This window comes from Elgaria multicarinata, chromosome 3, assembly GCF_023053635.1.
Source record: "Elgaria multicarinata webbii isolate HBS135686 ecotype San Diego chromosome 3, rElgMul1.1.pri, whole genome shotgun sequence".
Lineage (NCBI taxonomy): Eukaryota > Metazoa > Chordata > Lepidosauria > Squamata > Anguidae > Elgaria > Elgaria multicarinata.
Window position 1 is genome coordinate 76,979,138 of NC_086173.1, and position 19,582 is coordinate 76,998,719.

Here is a 19,582-nt window from a genome sequence, read left to right on the forward strand (position 1 = left end):
TTAGAACAAGAGCTGAGAGCTGAAGTAACTCCTGTCTGCATAGCTTCATAATTTCTCTATCCTGGACTCCATTTCTTGGTGTGAAACTAGAATGGAGGGACTCTCCAGGACAACCATAGCAATACCAATCAGCCACTTCCAGTCCCAACAAATGAAATCTTCCCTATAGCAGATATTTGGTTGAAGGTTTTGCACATTAGTCTTGCTGAAGTGATTTTTGACACATTTTTGTCAAATACTGCCTTGGCAACATCATCCAAATTTCTGTTCATCCTCTGTACCTGTCAGAACATTTGTAATTTGGCCATCCTTGTAGAAGTCTGAACACAATCCATGCTTTTGGCATATAGAAAGAGGCCTATACCCAGCTCCAGTATAAAATGTAGGTATAGACTGGCTCATTTGCCAGTGTATGTACTACTTTTAAGTTAATTTGCCCACCCTGCTCACTGATAGATTGCCTCTCATTAATTGTGGCAGACTCTGCTTTTGAGTGAATGTTTGGCCAGACCATGTGAGAAACTAGTTAAGATGTTCCTCTCCCAAATAGCTTTACAGAGCCGCATGAAATCTCATACCAAAACCTTTAATTTGGCTCTCTTGCTTTCTAGGGAAATCTGGTAGGTCTGTAGAACCCTTTACCTTTTGAAAACCACCATGTTTCTGACAGTCTGAGTGACTGCATGCTCCCTGCAGTCTGTGGGCAAAATGCTAGGCCAGGTCCCCAGATGGCTGAGCCAAGTCCTTCAACAGCAAACGATGCATCATTGAATATGTCAGGCTGAATTAGAAAGCAGGCTCATCACATTAATCTCAGACTCTGAGCTGGCAGTTCCTATGTTCTAGTGTCACTTGATCCTGGCTGTCATACTCCTGTCTCCACCGCCACAGCTATGGGAAATCTCCCTGGGCAGCAAACAGACAATAATGCACGGTAATGAAGTTGCCGGAGGAAATACTTTACTGGCACTGGCCACTATTGGCTGACACCTTTCCATTATATTAAGTTGCCTTATGGTGTTATGTAGCTGAAGGTATTATTTACGCTTCTACTCCTGTCTTCTGTCGCTGACCATCTCTGTTCATTGACTGGTACCTTATTGAATTATACTTAAGAAACATAAAGGGGAAAACATTATGCGGTGTGGTTATGTGTCCTCTCCCCCCACAAATTCTGGACAACCTTCCCCCTGAATTCTTAATACTGTGTTGCGCCTCCCTCCCCCTGAATTCTATCCACCCTCCCAATTTTGCATCCTCTTCTTCTTTTTGACTATCCCGACATCATGAGATAATGGAACTGCGGGTTAGTGAGAAGGGATAGAATCTATGTTAGCTTTAGTGTAGTTCCCTCAAAAATAAGTAATAACAGATGATGAAGGAAAAAATGATCTAAAATTACTTTGACTACTTGGGCAAAGGTCTGTAGCCTTTTCTGTCTCTTCCAGGGTTTTTCTTTTTGCAGTAATGCTTGCTTGTGTTTAGAAGAAATTTGAAAATCGCCATTAATAACCCACAGATAAGCAGATCCCTGCGCAGAATGAGCCCTATACAGATGTAGCACTTTGGATATGCCACCTCAAGTTTAACATAGAGAACCTAAGGTGGACTGACTTGGAGATGTCAAGATGGACTTGAGCACAGGATCGGAATTTTAGGGCTGTGCTCAAACTTGCATCTCCAGTTAGAAGGATCTCAGCGAGCAGAGTTCTGCCCAACAGGCAACTGCAGAGCTGGCCTGGATAGATTAACCCTGGGCAAACCAATGCTCTGACTCAATAAGATGTAATGTTTGTCAAATTTCTATCCCGCCTTTCCATCAAATGGTGTTTGAGGCGGCTAATACAAATACATAAAAATAATAAAGTACAGTAAAACAGCAATAAAACAAGAAGTAAAAACTCAGAAGCAGGGCAGGTAAAGCACACCAACAAAACCAATAAAATCAATTAAATTAATTGCACTGATTTGCAGTGGCAGCTGCTTTTGTTTTTAGTTTTTTGTATTTTTTATCCATAATGTTTTTAATTTTTAGTTTTTTGTATTTTTTATCCATGATGTTTTTAGTTTTTTGTATTTTTTATCCGTGATGTTTTTATTGAATTTGAATTTGTTGGCTGTATTGAACTTTTAAGAAATGGCAAAGTAAAAATATTTTAAATAAAATAAATAAAAGGAATACTTGATATATATAGGTTATTACTGCAATGCTAGAAATAATGTTCCAGTATTCTTGCTGTTCAGCTTATATTTTACTTCCATGGTATACAATCCTTCTTGTTATGCCATATATCGTCCACTGCTGTATTACTTTATGCTTTATGTCCCCCTCTCTTAAGACATCCCTTCACTGAAGACAAAGGGGTTAACTACACATTATGCGTAGACTCTTGTGATACAGCCCCGATGCTGTTACTTGTTTATTGAAGAAAAACTGTGGAAGGAGGAGGTTTTGAGGAGAAAAGTAGCAGGGGAGAGGTGCTTGACCCTTTGCCCACCTACTATTTCTACATTCAAATTTACTCCCTCTCTCACGGTGGCCTTTTCTTCTGCAGAATTCAGAACATGAGTAAACAAATATATGTGTTTGCATATAGAACAGATTTCATCTGAACTGAACAAAATTAATGGGAACTAAAGATGGTGATGCATATATATACATACTTTGTTATCTATTGTGTTCAAAATTTCAGGTGTAAGATAGGAATCTGAGAGCCATAGTTGTAAATTAGAGGCAAAATGGTTGCACAGCAGTTCACTGTGTGATACATCCTTTGATAATAGAATATATCTATTCTCTTTGATTAACTTCTTTTGTTTCTTGTCTTTGCCAGGTACCTGTACTAAGGCCCATGGATTTAATGGTGGAGGCAACTCCCAGGAGAGTATTCGCAAATGCACACACATATCACATCAACTCTATATCTGTGAACAGTGACTATGAAACCTACATGTCAGCAGATGACTTGAGGATAAACTTATGGAACTTTGAAATAACCAATCAAAGTTTTAGTATCCTTTGCTTCATGAATGTGGCTGGAGTTACCATCCAATCAGAAGAGCCCTGTTTTGAGAAGAAGCAGCTTGCTTGAACCTCCAGTTTCCATCTCTTGAATGGCTGGTTTGTTGCGTTCTACATTTCTACTTGTCCCTGTCCCACACCCACGTTTAGCATGTAGACACAGGTTTATTCAAAAATGTGACAAAGTTTGAGGTTCCAAGTTCAATGTGGGTCCATTAATTTGCTTATTGTCTTTTTTCTTGTTACGATTCTTCACAGAGTATGGTTTAATGCAGAATAGACAGTTTTTCTTCTCAGGAGCCAAATGCATTTGTTCCATACGAAGGTTGCACTAAGAAATGCAGGAAGAAAGGCAGAGCACTTTTAGGAGATCCTCTATGTAATAAGTATGGAGGGAGTCACCTGTATTTTTGCTTTGCATTTCAACCCTTCCAATAACACATACAAGTAGAGGCTGGATGATGAATAAAGTATTCATCATGCTGGTGGGCAAATGTTCCCATGCAATGAGTGACTTGACAGCTTTGCACAAGTGGCTAAAGAATACCCACAGTCTTGGTATTGGCTATATACTAACCATTTAAGGGTTGATTTCAATTCTGTGAAAGTACAGTTTGGTTATTCATAGGCATTCCATGGCACAAGCTCTTCCACACATTGGTCCAAACCAATGTATTCTTATGGCGAAGGCAGGCAAAGAAAAGGGCTGCATTCACATTTACCTTTAGTGACATACGAGCTGCATCATGGTTCTTCCTTTCTGGTTATTGCCCTCGTTTGTTGATTGGTGTTGGTCACCTAAGTCTTGTATGGCAGGGCTACCAAAGTTGAGAATCTGAGTGTGAACACTTTTGCACTCTTGTATGCAGCTATATACGAATTCAGTTCAGTGTTAGAACATCAGAACGTAAGAAGGGCCATGCTGGATCAACCAAGGCTCCATCCAGTCCAGCACTCCATCCCACAAGCAGGACACAAGTGAAACAGCACCCTCCTGCCTATATTCCCCACCAACTGGTACATATAGGCATACTGCCTCTGATCCTGGTGGTAGCACGTAGGCATCAGGACTAGCAGCCATTCATAGCCTTCCCTTCCAAGAATTTATCCACCCCCCTTTTAAAGCCATCCAAATTGGTGGCCATCACCACATCTTGTGGTAGTGAATTCCATAGTTTAACTATGAACTGTGTGAAGAAATACTTCCTTTTATCTGTCCTGAGTCCCCCACCAATCAGTTTCATTACCCCGGGTTCTAGTATTATGAGAGAGGAAGAATCCACATTCTCCCTATCCACATTCTCTACACAATGCATAATTTTGTACACCTCTATCAGGTCTCCCCTTACCCTCCTTTTTTCAAAGCTAAACAATCCCAGCAGTTGTAACCTTCCCTCAAAGGGGAGACGCTCCAGCCCATTGATCATTTTAGTTGTCATTTTCTTCACTTTTTTCCAGCTCTACCCAATTGTGGTTCCAAAATTAGTGTGGCCCTAATTTTGGTACCAACTATTTTTGTTGGAAAGGTTTCAGAGAAGCAGTTCCTAGCATGGCTTGGGTCAAGCTAAAGGGTAAGTGGGGAAATAGGCTGGATAGTTGGGAAAGGGACATTCCCCCCCTTCGCTGGAGCAGTTGTTATTGAGTGTGTCCCCCCTCTTGCATAGCGACCTCTTTGGGAAATTCTGGACTGAAGCACTGAAGAAGTGGTGTGGAAAAGTGCATTGTTTTGGCTACCTTAGATAAGGAATAGCTGGGGGATATGGCAGCCATGTGCTTCCAAGGCATTTTCTGGAGGTGAGGTGGTTTGTGCTTCTGTGAGAAAAAGAGAAGATGGTGCCAGAGCAGGCAGAGATTGGAGTTTTACTCTTTCCCCATCATACAGAGTTACGTTATGAGTGGGGATGTGCAAATTAGCAAAACTGGAGCGTGCCAAAATTCTCTGAATTCCATCTCAAAGCTCGTTCCGACTTGAGTCCATATCAGATTGCAAGCTTTTTGATTTGTTTTGTTTTCATGCGAAAATTTGTGCATATTTTTGTCCATATTTTTTTTCAAAATCTATGCATTAGTTGTGCAAATCTTTGGAATATATGCATTCTTCTCCCATTGATTTAAGCATATTTGGGTGCATTTCCAAAAGTGCACATGTTACCATGCACATTTTTCAAACATACACATACATTTTCAAGGGGGGGGGGGGTTTCTCCCACAAATCACATTGCAAATTTAGAAATGTATGGACTTCCAACCACAGATTGCATCCCAGTCCATGTCCGATACAGAAGGTGTGAACTGGTTAAATCCTGTTCAAAACCAAACTGAAACAAATTTCTCATGCATCCTTAGTTATGAATTATGAGAATTCTGAGGCTCTGGTACAAAGTTTCCCAGTTGATAATCAGGCAACGCTGCTTATTCAAATAATTGCCAGAGCAGTGTGGGAAGAGGTTACAGGGAAGCAGCTCCCACGCTGCTATGAATGGGGCTTAGTAACTTCAGATTTCACTCACAGTAGAATAAGACGCCTTGGCTGCTCTGAGCACTTCAGATAAAATGCTCTATGCCAAGCATATTGATAGTATTTTTATTAGCTTATCATATAATGCTATACTTTAAATTTGTATCCACATATTGGTTGAACAATTTGGGTGTCAAGTCTGCAGTCCCACACACATTTAGCTGAAGGGCTTATCCCTGACATCAGGCATACCTGCATCTTTGATTGTATTGCACTTGTGGCAACAGCACATGTATCACGGACAAGGTAAAATGGATGAAGAAGGGTGAGCCAGCATTGATAGCACATGCATTCGGGAAGAGGGAAGTGAGAGAGAAAGAGAAAGACCACATTCGGACAACACAATAGTCAATGCCGATTTAATAGTCAACTCCACAGTTGATTATCAAGGTGGTACTCCCCACACGACATGACTATAATCAACTATGGTGTGGATTAAGGCAACATCAAGTTGACTATTAGTCAACTGTGTGTTTGATTGACACATCCCCCCTCTTTCCCCCCATAGTCCTCCTGCTGGTATCCCATCAGCCATTGCAAGTTTGGCTGGCTGGACTAGACCAGCACCTGTCGCTTTGGCCAGTCTTGCCAGGGCACTCTGTAGTTGCTGAAAATAACCAACTATGTGCAACAAAGTAGTCAATAGTGCCCGACATGCAACACAATAACCAACAGTTGGCCAAATAGTTAGCTCTGCAGAGCGTTGGTTATTTGTGTTAGTTATTTCGGCCAAGTAATCAACCGTGGTGTGAAAAAGTCCTGACAGACAACACAATAACCCACCATTGACTATTTAACCCACCGTTGGTCATCGTGTGGTCAAAACCCAGTCAAAGAGAGAGAAAGATGGAGGATGATAGGGAGAGGGAAAGAGTAGGGCTGGAGATAAGGATCTTGAGGTAGGAATAAGGGAAAGAGGGGACTGGGAATTAAGAGTCAGTGGGAGAGACAGAGCGAGAGCGAGCACAACATGCAATTGGGTGGAGGGGATACTCTCCAATGGTTACTGCTTGGGGAGAAGCATATTCTACATGTAGGTATATATTTACCGAAAAGCTTGGCTGCAGACTTCCTCCTGTATTTACAACAGAGTGCAATTGCTAGAGGTCTTTCTCTTTTCTTTAGTTGTGTTTATATTAAGTGGCCCTGATTTTAAAATGTTAATTTCCTTGCACATGTGTGGTCTTTCTACTGACCACAGCTAGGTTCCCACTTCCTATAGCCAGGAATCTGAATGCAGCTCAGCTTAGCTGCTCATTATCACAAGGTGCTGCTTTCCAGCTCAGTTGACAAGTTGTTGGATTTTGCATACAGGATCAGCATCAGAGGTGGGTGGGGGAGGGTAATTGCAAGGTGTAATTTAGAAGACAGGTGCCTTTGGGGAGCATGTGGAGAAGAAATATTAATAGGTAGCTTTCATTGCATGCTACAGATGCATGACAGGCTGCCAGAAACATAAAACTATGCCAGTCATCTTTATAAAGCCACAACAGGAATAATGATAGGACCAATGGAAATTATTCACTTATATCAAGTGTGCCCAAAACATGACTGGAATACTTCAAACTGCTTTTAGACAGTGTTGCTCTCAAGTAAACAGATAAATGTAGGTTTCCTTTGTGGGTCTTGAAGATTAAGAAACAACAACGCTGACTCTCCTGGTGTTAGATGGGTTCATAAATCCTTCCTTAGTCATGAGTGAGTGTGTGCTTCTTCCTTCTCGTCTTCCAGCCAATGGCTTGGGGATTTGCCTGGATGGTATATCATCTCCTTCTCAGAAAATGGGGTACAATCAATGGGGTGAAGAGAGATGAAAGGATCAGTTGTCAAGAAATGCTGTCAGGGGAGAGTCGGAAATGAAGAACTAAACGACGTCCAGCTTATAACTAAGATGTGAGGTCTTAATTTACATGAATGCATCTTGAAATGTGGGTAGTCAGTCCACAGTGAAGCAATCATCTGATTTTACCATGTCAAGCCAACGGTCTGCAGACTTGTTTGCAAGTGCACAGTTTAAGCCTGCCGTGATACGCTTGCCACAGCATACTTTTTACGGTGCACCTTGACATTTCTTAAGCCTACAGTTGTCTCTCACACACTTCCTTTTCTCTGGGTCTGATTTTTGCACAAAGTGTACTGCAGCAACTACATCACCTCAGGCTTCAGTTGGCCACTTCAGACAAAAGAAAGGATTCTCTGCAGCACTAGAAAGATAAGACATCAGAAGGAGGACACATGCTTACATTACTGACCCAAAGGACCCAGCACTGTGTATTAATCTAGAACCTCATTTATTGCTTGAGTTTTGCTATTCATTGCATGCATTATTTTGTCCTTAAGAATTATCTATCTTTTGAAAGGGGTGGAGGTGGGGGTGTCCCAGTTGCTTTGATTTCCAAATCTGTTTTGGCCCTCTGTATCCATTTTAAGCAATAACAAGGGTGGAGAGTGTAGGTCTTGTGGTTTAGTAAAATCTTGTGGTGAAGCTGCAACACTTTATTCTTGGTAAGAACTGTAACAGCCCATCTTTTATCAACCTGGTATATTCTAAATGAAGGAGGCCTTCTGGTCTGTCAGTGAGTTATAGATGGAACATGTCAGCATGTGACAAATCCTATCCCATCGCTAAAGTGGCTGCCTGGCTACAGTGGTTTGAGTGTATAGATGCCTAGTTGAATTCTGTCCACTGGAGGACAGCAGACAGTTGCAAAATTGCCACTTACTTCTTTTTAGAAGAGGGAAAATACGTAATGGATATTGTATGTGATTTAGCCAAAGCTAAGCACTTTTAATAATTTATACAGCATCAAGGGTGAAGGCATAGTTATCTAAAAGATCCAGTTACTATATAAAAAATGAAAGCTTTATGCACGTACCTCAGGGTTTCTTCTTTATTAGGATTGTGGCCCATATGCTTCTGTGAAGTGGGTATATAGCTCTCACCAAACTCATTTGAAAACACCTCTTTTAGCCAATTTTAATATTTGGAGCGAGGAAAGACATGTATTCTAGACTCCAGAAGTGGTTACACTGGGGAAGGTACATGATGTCCTGTTTCTCTCTCCTTCCCCTCACCCCACCCTCACGTTGCAGCCATTTTAGAACTGTTCCACACGGCAGCCTATTTGCAGGGGCATTCATTCCACTAGTGTTTGCCATAGTAAGTGAGTAATGTTGAACAGCGTGTGTGTTTGCGCGCATGCATGCGTCTCTGAACATGATCTGGGCATGCACTGCGGGAGTGTAGCCAGTTGCACCTTTGGGAATCCAGTTGCTGCTCCTTAGATGTTTATGCAAGCAGCAAAAGAAGGAGGTTTATCAAGCCGTGGGTGGGTCACAAATTGTGCAAGCCTGTTCTATGTGTTGATGGCAACAAACCTGCAATTCTCACTCATACTTAGGATCCAGTGAAATAGCCTCAGCATCAGATCGAGAGTCCAGGCCATCACTTTGCTCTAGCATTTGTTCTGGACTGGATATACTAATTACAAAAATAGCTGCAGTTCTCTTGTCCATGTGATCCTTTTGCTCTTACAGTTGGGCCCACCACTTCCTGCTGAGTTTAAACAAACAGGCCTGCCACCACACATAGTGTAAGCCTGAGACAGAATGTTGGTTTAGCTGCAGCGGCACATGTCTCTGTTAACAATCCATCAATCATAAATATGTGTGTTATTAACATATGGGGGGGTGCAGACCAACTTTGGAAGCTGCATTATATTGAGTCAGATCATTGGCTTTACTTGTTCAGGATTGGGTGCACCAGGAGTCAGCAACCCAGCACCAACAGGTGCCATGACACCCCACCCCCAGGACCACCGTATATGCTTCCCCGGGACCTCCATTCCCCATCTCCACTCAACTTCACTGCTGCTTCTGCTGTCGCTGCTTCCTACCGTGCTCAGCAGCAAAGAAGCAGGAAATTGGCAGAGTTCCTGCTTCCTCATTCCTGAGGTAAATGCAGCATTAGGAAGAAATGGTAGGTGATGGAACCAGTGGCAGCAGAAGCATGCGGAGTGGCTTGGGGCGGTGAGTGGGCATGCGGCAGACTCTGCACTGATGGACAGCAGCTCTCCAGGTTTTCACACAGGGGCCTTTCCCAGCCATACCTAGATAAGCTGGGAATTGAATCTGGGTGGGGGTTTTATGCTCGTAAAACATGTGCTCTGTCACTGAGCTACAACCCTTCCCCTAAGTGTGTGTGTGTGTGTGTCCATTTGTGTGTGCCTGCTTGGAGATAGTGGTCACAGAACTGCAATTGCCAAACCACTTACAACCAGTTAGTCCTATTGAAGACAGTGAGTTGAAGATTTCAGTCTCAGGACTGCATCATGTGTATGGGCAGCTTGTCTTTGACTGATTGCAGTTCTGTTTAACAAGGTCTAAATTTCCCAGGGGCAGAAACATGCAGGGGTTAATGAACCTCCCCTTTATCCCTTACAAATCCAGGCCCAAATCCGACTTAAGTTGTAGGTGAAAATTATGTTATGGGGAAAGGTTCATTCTGATTAAGATTTGGTGTGTGTCATAAAACCTCCTTCATATGATTTGTTGTAGACAGTTTTAGCGAACCAAAACAGATTGACAAAGCTTCACAGGCCCATAATAATAATGCTATCTGACTTTTCTGAAGTTTTGGTGTAAGATCACAAATATTTTAAACTCTCTACAAAAGCTATATCTAATATCCACTAAAATAACTTCTTCCAGAGTAGTCTTACTGAAGTTTGTGAGGCTGCTCTATGTTACATAGCTTGAGAAGTGAAATCAAAGTGACTGTAGGCAGAATTCTAACACAGAATAAACAACTTCATTTCATTCTTAGCGCTATCAGTGACTTCCTATGTGATGTGCAACCGTGACTTCCTCTTTCTGGGCATTGGTTTTATTCCTGGATATTAGAAATATGAGCCTTTGTGATTTGTTGTGAGCAAAACTGACCAAAAGAAGTACTTGATGAAAGCAGTTTGTAGAATAAATGACTCCATATTTAAACATGCCAGTAGTAATGGAAATGGTGTAACTAAGGGAATTTTTTGGCTGTCTGGGTAAAGAGCCCATATTTTCTTAGTTTCTTGACTTGTGATTTTAATCACAGTCCTTCCAACTGACAGGAGAACTGGCAGCAGAGGTATTAAAGGCAAGTACTGAAGTATATTAGCAAGACTGGTTGGCTATAGGCAGGCTACGCAGTGGCACTGTTTGCTGGTCTAAACGTTATCATCTTCCCTTTTAGAAGCAACTTAAAACATGAGCTTGACCAGCATTACATGAAGTGTTTCCGCAACACCAAGCAGGATATGACACTTTGAAAACGCTTTGTGAACTGTACATGGAGTGTGTCCTGGGGCCCAACAGTTGTCACTACTGTTATAAACTGTTTTAAAGCAGTAGTGCAGATCCTGCCCAAGTCATGTAGCAGTGGTATGGAGGCACTATATGTGAAGGCGCATGGCACATTACAGCCACTGTGTGGAGCAGCCCACGGAGAGAGTGTTTTAAGGGGTTTCCCCTGAATAGTTAGTGTTCCTGGAAATTCAAAGCCATTTCCCACCCATTATCTCAGTACTCCTTAACAACAATGTAATATAGGTCAGTGTGATTATTCCAGTCTTGCAGCTGGGGGGATGAAAAAGAATGAATTGCTTATGACTACCTAATGACTCAGTGGTTAATTAAGATTTGAACTGGTGACTCCGCTGTACCAGTGTATACTTCATATTTCTAAAGCTCATAACGGTTTACTTGTCATTATCTCCATATTACATATTTGTGCTGGGGGGTGGAACTGAGGCTCAGTGGCTTGCCTCAGTGCATTGTGTATTCACAACTCAGTTTCTTAGGCTGCAATCCTATACACATTTCCTTGGGAATAAGTCCCATTGAACTCAAGAGACCCTTTGAAGTCAATGACACTAACCTCTGAGTAAATTGCGCTGTCAGCTGCAATGCTACATTGGTTTTCATGAGGGACTTAATGGACAGACTAGCCTTATTCATGTCTAAGACCAGTTGCTTTAGAATATGGCATGGCCACATGCCTTTTTACATGGGCCTGATTGATGTAACCTGTAGTAAAAAACACAAAAGCATGAGAAGAGCCCTGTTTGGTCAGATCAAGAGCCTATTTTGCCCAAAATCCTATTTCCCATAGTGGCCAACCAAATGCTCCTTGATCTAACCGCAGCCTTTGACACGGTTGATCACGATCTTCTCTTAGATTCCCTCCATGACCTTGGACTCTGTGGCTCTGTCTATAACTGGTTCGCCTCCTATCTAGAGGGTCGCTCTTTCAGCGTGTCGGCTAACGGCAGCTCGTCCTCCTCTTTTCCCCTTTCAGTTGGGGTTCCGCAAGGCTCGGTGCTTGGCCCATTGTTGTTCTCTCTATACATGCTGCCCTTGGGCAAGCTTATTCAATCTCACGGCCTCCAATATCACCTGTATGCCGATGATACACAATTATATCTTTCATCTCCGGAACTTTCTCCAGATGTTCACGATCGTATCTCGGCATGTCTTTCAATTATCTCAGCCTGGCTGCTTCATCGTCGTTTGAAACTTAACATGGCAAAGACTGAATTGCTTGTTTTTCCTCCTAAACCTTCTCCTCACCTCTCATTCTCTCTTACTGTCAACGATGTCACGCTTACTCCGGTCAAGGAAGCTCGTAGTCTTGGCTTTATATTTGACTCCTCGCTCTCCTTTACTCCTCACATCGAGGCAGTAGCTAAATCCTGTCGTTTCTTCCTATATAATATTGCCAGGATTCGACCATTTTTGTCTGTCTCTTCTGCCAAGACTCTCGTTCACGCACTGGTTATCTCTCGGCTGGACTACTGCAACCTTCTTCTCTCTGGCCTTCCTTCGTCTCACATCAGTCCGCTGGTCTCTGTCCACCACTCTGCCGCTAAGATCATCTTCCTGGCCCGCCGCTCTGACCATGTCACTCCACTTCTGAAATCTCTTCATTGGCTTCCAACTCACTCCAGAATCCAATATAAACTTCTCCTGCTGACCTTCAAAGCTCTTCACGGTCTAGCTCCTGCCTATCTCTCCTCTCTCATCTCACACTATCGCCCCGCTCGGGCTCTCCGCTCCTCTGATGCCATGCTTCTCGCCTGCCCAAGGACCTCCACTTCCCTTACTCGGCTTCGTCCTTTTTCTTCTGCTGCCCCTTACGCCTGGAACGCTCTTCCAGAACACTTGAGAACTACAAACTCAATCACTGCTTTTAAAACTCAGCTAAAAACTTTTCTTTCCCCTATAGCCTTCAAATATTGAGTTTGTTCTGACTCTATACTGTTAGCTTCACCCTACCCGGTGCCTGTTTACACTTCCCTGTGCCTGTTTGCATTCTCCTTCCCTCTTTATTGTTTACTACAACTTATTAGATTGTAAGCCTATGCGGCAGGGTCTTGCTATTTACTGTGTTATCTGTACAGCACCATGTACATTGATGGTGCTATATAAATAATAATAATAATAATAATAATAATAATAATAATAATAATTGCCTACAGGATATGAAGTGCACAACAGGATATGAAGGAAATAGACCTCTCCCATTATTATTCTCCTGACTATCATGACTTGTATTATTATTATTATTATTTATTTATTTATATAGCACCATCAATGTACATGGTGCTGTAAAGATTACACAGTAAATAGCAAGACCCTGCCGCATAGGCTTACAATCTAATAAAGTTGAAGTAAACGATAAGGAGGGAAAGAGAATGCAAACAGGCACAGGGAAGTGTAAACAGGCACTGGGTGGGGTGAAGCTAAACTGTATAGAGTCAGAACAAACTCAATATTTAAAAGCTATAGGGAACAGAAAAGTTTTTAACTGAGTTTTAAAAGCTGTGATTGAGTTTGTAGTTCTCAAGTGTTCTGGAAGAGCGTTCCAGGCGTAAGGGGCAGCAGAAGAAAAAGGACGAAGCCGAGTAAGGGAAGAAGAGGTCCTTGGGCAGGCGAGAAGCATGGCATCAGAGGAGCGGAGAGCACGAGCGGGGCAATAGTGTGAGATGAGAGAGGAAAGATAGGCAGGAGCTAGACCATGAAAAGCTTTGAAGGTCAACAGGAGAAGTTTATATTGGATTCTGGAATGAATTGGAAGCCAATGAAGAGATTTCAGAAGTGGAGTGACATGGTCAGAGCAGTGGGCCAAGAAGATGATCTTAGCGGCAGAGTGGTGGACAGAGACCAGCGGACTGATGTGAGATGAAGGAAGGCCAGAGAGAAGAAGGTTGCAGTAGTCCAACCGAGAGATAACCAGTGCGTGAACGAGAGTCTTGGCAGAAGAGACAGACAAAAATGGTCGAATCCTGGCAATATTATACAGGAAGAAACGACAGGATTTAGCTACTGCCTCGATATGAGGAATAAAGGAGAGCGAGGAATCAAATATAAAGCCAAGACTACAAGCTTCCTTGACCGGAGTAAGCGTGACATCGTTGACAGTAAGAGAGAATGAGAGGTGAGGAGAAGGTTTAGGAGGAAAAACAAGCAGTTCAGTTTTTGCCATATTAAGTTTCAAACGACGATGAAGCAGCCAAGCTTGTAGCCATTGATAGCCTAGTCTTCCATGAATTGGTCTAATCCCCTTTTAAAGCAGGTGAACATCACCACAGTTTAGGGTAGGAAATTCCATAGTTTAACTATGTGCTGCTTGAAGAAAAGTGTCCTGAATCTCCCACCAATCAGTTTCATTGGATGACCCTGGGTTCTAGTAATATGGGAGTGAGAGTGAGTTAAGAGTTCTCTCTATCCACTTTCTCCACCTCATGCAAAATTTTACAAACTTCACCTACTGGGCGGTATAGAAATGTAATAAATAAATAAATAAACCTCTGCCTTATGCTCCCTACTTGCTTTCCTAAATTAAAATGTCCCAAACACGGTAAACTTTCCTTGTAGAAGAATTGTTCCAGCCCAATGATAATTGTGGTTGCCTTTTTCTGCACCTTTCACACCTCTACAATACTTTTTTTGAGACGCAGTAACCAGAACTGTATACAGAGCTCCAAGTGTGTTCATGCCATAGCTTCGTACAAAAGCATTATATATACTGGAAGTTTTATTTTCAGTCCCTTTCCTAATGAACCTTAATATGACATGCCCTTTTTCACTGCACACCAGGTTGTCTTCTCATTGAGGTATCCACCGTGAACCCAAGATCCCTCAGTGACAACTGAGACCCATTATGCATCACTTTCCACATTCTTACAGCTCTTCACAACTGCTTTTGATTTTTAACCACCCTAGCCACTTTACTGCTCATCTCTAATTCTAAATCATTTATTACCTTAAAAAGCACTTGTTCCAACACAGATCCTTGAGGGATCCCACTTCTTAACTCCCTTCATTGTGAGAACTTCCCTTTTATTTCTACTTTCTACTTCCTGTTCTAACCAGTTACCAATCCATAAGAAGCCCCATTTTCTTATCCCAGGCTAATTTTACTCAGGAGCTTTTGTGAGCAACTTTGTCAAAAGCTTTTTAAAAGTCCAAATATAGAATGTCTACTGCGTTACCCATATGCACATACTTGTAGAGATTCTCAAAGAGCTAAGAGAAGTCTATTTATTTAAGTATTATTGGGCAGTATCCAGTATAGCTGCTACACCTTTGCTCACTCTGTTGCACTCATGGGACCAATCGCTAGTGCAACAGGAACTATAGCGCCTCCTAAAATAAATAAATAATGGATTGATGAAACACTATTTTCCAGAATGGAACAGGTCAGAACTCCCTTCTGTTTTTAAAATCCTGTCGTCAACTTCTAGCTTCTCATTGTGCTACCAATAGATACCACTAGCATTTGTAGCACTGGATATTGCCATTATTATTATTGTTGTTGTTGTTGTTGTTGTTGTTGAACATATACTCCATTTCCCCCCCAGAAAAGAAGTCACTCATACACTTTTATATTAATATATACTTTTATAGTTATATAAAAAGTATAAAAACAAAAATTAAAACACTTTTGCCATAAGCATGTAATTTCCTGAATCCATTTTTAAAAATTGGCATTACATTGGCTGCTTCATAGTCCTCAAGTACAGAGGCCAATTTTGGGGACTTTTTTTATTGGAAGATCAGCAATTTCGCTTATGTTTTCTTTAAGAACTTTTAGGTGGATATCATCTGAACCTCTTGATTGGTTATTTTTTTATTTATCCATAAGGCCTACAACTGGTAAACCCACTTGTTCATTCCAGTAGGTCTCATGCAGGGGACATGCTCGAGACCTACTGGAATTGGATCCCTTATCTCTCTCAAACAGAGTTTTCATTTGTGAGAGGATGAGGAGGGAGGTATATCCAACTATCCAATTTCCCCATCATATCACATTAAGGAAAGTATTTTTTCCACACAACCACATTTTCTCAGTAATCCCTACAGGAATGGGATGTTCCCACCCTCCCATTCCTCCTGTTAACAGCAGGGACGTAATTTGTTTTCCATATGGGGCAAAGGAAGCCTCTGTGCTTTTCTCTCCTCCCCTTCTTTCTCCAAACTAAGGCCTCACAAAGCCAATAGAATTGCCCCATGCTGGGTTTTTTGTAGTGTGAAATCTAAAACTGCTTGACACCAGTAGTCACCATCTCAAAGCGTGACTGAGGGAGCCAATCTTCAAAAGATCATCTGTACTAATCAGGGCTTTTGCTCTGAATAGTAAAGGCAACTAAAAATACCTAAATATCTAAGATAGCCTGAATCTTAGAATTATTTTCACCTGTGATTGTCTTGGATCAAAATTTGAAAGCAAAACCACCAATCCCAACAACAATTATTAACACTGGAAATTGCTTCTTGAATGATGCAATTTTATTTGTACTTTTATTTTGCTCCAAAGAAAAAAAAACAACAAAATCATGACTCTTCAGTCCTGGATTTATAATCTGAAGCAGTTGTAATCTTAAAGCCAGCAGATAATGTAGGGGAGATGAGATTTCCTGAACTCTTATTTTTACTGCTGGCTTTCTTTGTACTAAAATCAATAAAGAAGCACAGGCTAAGATTTAATTAGCATGGGCACTAACATCCCCATGAGACTTACTTTAAAAAAATCCTAGCCAATTTTCTGTTCTAGTGTACTTATTTTTCTTGGAAATAATATGGCCTGGAATCACCACATTGCATCCTGAAAATACCGTTCTTTTTCTTCTTCTTTTTTTCTTTGTCGTGGTTTTCATCATGAAATCTCAAAATACTCAAAACCTATTCCCAGCCACAATCTGAATGGTGCTGCAAATCTTTCTTGAGACAGTTGTAGCTCCTCTGCAAATGAATGGTTAACAACGCTCTTACCTCTGCTTCAGTGTATTGTGGTCTGGTGATTTAGCTCTTCTTAGACCTCGCTGTCTTTCACTGCCCTGCATTTTACGTTTTTGCCATACATATGCACTTCATCCTCCCCGCAAAAAGCTAAATTTGCGCCCAGGCAGCCAATTTTGATGGTGTGGAAAAGGGAAGAGTAGGAGGGAACCTTGACATATTTCTATGGGGTTGTGAACTAACTAGGATGTGCAAGGTTAAAAAATATCCTTCTCCCCTACTGAAAAGGAAATGAAGGATATAGTTTTAGGCACACTTACTAGGCAGTAAGCCCCACTGGACACAGGATTCCGCTATAATTAAAAGAAGCAATTCACCAAGTTTCTGTGGCGAATGAGCAGATATGAGCAAAGGGAAACTGCTTGGATAATGGAAGAATGTAACAAGCAAAACATTAACTGTTCAAGCTAAGCACAAGGAACAACACTGTGGAAAGTGTTGTTTCTTTGGGGCTCCTACAAAGAAATCTGGGCAGGGTCATGTGATGAAGAGAGGGCTGTATAAGGTATTCTTGGCACAAATTGCACAAACATTTGCTGGTATGGAATGCTCTAAGGTTAGTGTGTCTTCCTTCACAAATGACTGACTTCCCCACTTCTCTCTGTTGCTGTGTAGTCAGGACATTCTCCATTGGCTTTGCACAATGTTCCTTGAAGCTGTGCTATTCATAGGCATAGCACTGGCCATTAGAATCAAGCATCTTCTGGTTTATATTTATTTATTACACTTATATACCGCCCCCATAGCCAGGGCTCTCTGGGCGGTTTACAGAAATTCTAAAATTAAGATAAAAATGAGTATACAAAATTTAAAATTCTAAAACACAGAACATACACACATAAAGCATTAAAAACCGTTAAAAAAACCCTAAACATGTGGGTGATTAAGATGTGCCGCCCCTGAGCAAAGAGGAAAGCTTAACCGGGCGCAGGAAAGATAGCAGCATTGGTGCCAGGTGAGCCTCATCATGGAGATCATTCTATAGTCTGGGGGCCACCACCGAAAAGGCCCTGTCCCTTGTTGCCACACTCCGAGCCTCTCTCAGAGTAGGCATCCGGAGGAGGACCTTAGATGTTGAACGTAGTGACCAGGTATATTCACATCGAGAGAGGCGTTCCATCAGGTTTATAAAACCTTTGCCAGCAAAGATGTTCCTTTAGGACAGAAGGAGGAGGAGATCATGGACACAAGGGGAAAACAGGAAGGATCTGTTTGTTGGCCTGTCAAGGAAAACCATATTTTTAATCTTCCATCAGGTTTAAAACTTTTTCCAGTCCCAAATAGAGCACAAAACAAAGCATTTAAAGTTTCCTTTCAGCCAAAATGTTTGTCAAGGATAAACTATCCACCTGAAAGTTGGTTGTGGGTTGTTGTTGTTTTTACATGGAACATTCCATCACATTCTGATATTAATAAATTCATATTAGATTCTGTGAATCAAGGCCATAAGGGACACTTAACACACTGTGATCAGTGATCATCATTTCAACTGGTACACTTGATATGCCTTCTGTTTTTTACTACTATCTAGCTAATGAGCACTATTATATCATTGCTACTAAGCATATGTATGAAAAAGCATAAATTGCCTTCTTTTTTCAGTAGAAAAAAAATCCAAAATCCACGGTAGAACAATAGTTTTATTGGGATCAACCAGAATGTCAACATAGTGAGCAAAATTTCAAATTCTTCAATTTTTTTTTTTTTACTTAATATTTAGTCTGATTAAGAATTCTGGAAGCCGATTTTCTATTCTGTAACCTTTTGTTTGGTCCTAACAAAGGTATTGCCCTACTGTGGATTAAGCGTACAAGATTCCACAAGAAAATGGCATTGTACCCAGCCTTTTGTTATGAAAAGATTTTCATCCTAAAACTTCTCAGTGGGTATGATATAAATCAATGTGAAACATTGGACAAGTGAAAAGTAACTTTCGGTGAACTAACCAGACTTTAGTCTAATTGAGTAAATTTCCTGGTTCTGTGAAGCTAAACACTTGAAGGAACAATGTGGTTAATGTAAACCAAGATGTTTGCTAAGAGGAAAAGAAGGAAGGACACACTTAATAACATATAGCAGCACACCAAGTAGTACTTCGTTGAATGATTAAGATTATGAATGCTATATAGTAGTTCCCATATCCTAGTCAAAGCATCCTAGTCACTAGCATATCCTAGTCAAAGTAGTTCCCATATCCTAGTCAAGGCTTTGGTGTGATGGGCACCTCACTCTCTGTACAGCTTTAAAATCACCAGAATCTCCTCCCATTGAGGATATATGGAAATTTTACCCTACATATGCTAGGAGTTGCTAGCAGAAAATGGACAGTAGGCAATGTCAGCCAAGTATAAGACACAGGAAATGCAGGGGACAAGGGAGAAAAAACAGGAGCTAATAACTCCTAATTTTCATGAGGGTAAATGACTGGTATTTATGTGGCTTACCTCTCCCTTTCATTACCTCTGACCACCTTGTTTATTTTCTTCAGACAATTTCCCCTGGTGTTTCAGATTGATTTTGTTTTCTGAATTAGAAAATCTATTGCGCACCTACCATCAGCCAGGGGGCAACCTAGTTGACTAATGAGTTAGGAGCAATTTTGAATCAATGCCTAGCACATATTTGATGGCCAATAAAGTGAACGGTTTGTAAACCAGCATTCTCGCTAGCACCACTGGATGAGAAAGCAGGAGGATGCC

At 41.4% G+C, this 19,582-nt stretch overlaps 2 protein-coding genes across 4 annotated transcripts in view; both read left to right on the forward strand.

Annotated features, from left to right (window-relative positions):
- PPP2R2B (protein phosphatase 2 regulatory subunit Bbeta) overlaps positions 1–19,582 on the forward strand; it is a 263,756-nt gene that overhangs the window by 230,108 nt on the left and 14,066 nt on the right. For all 3 annotated transcript variants that reach the window (XM_063120655.1, XM_063120656.1, XM_063120657.1), the window contains one exon: positions 2,835–3,012. In XM_063120655.1, coding sequence (XP_062976725.1) covers positions 2,835–3,012 — 178 coding nt within the window. The remainder of the gene's footprint in view (positions 1–2,834; positions 3,013–19,582) is intronic.
- LARS1 (leucyl-tRNA synthetase 1) overlaps positions 1–19,582 on the forward strand; it is a 379,820-nt gene that overhangs the window by 27,765 nt on the left and 332,473 nt on the right. The window lies entirely within an intron of this gene.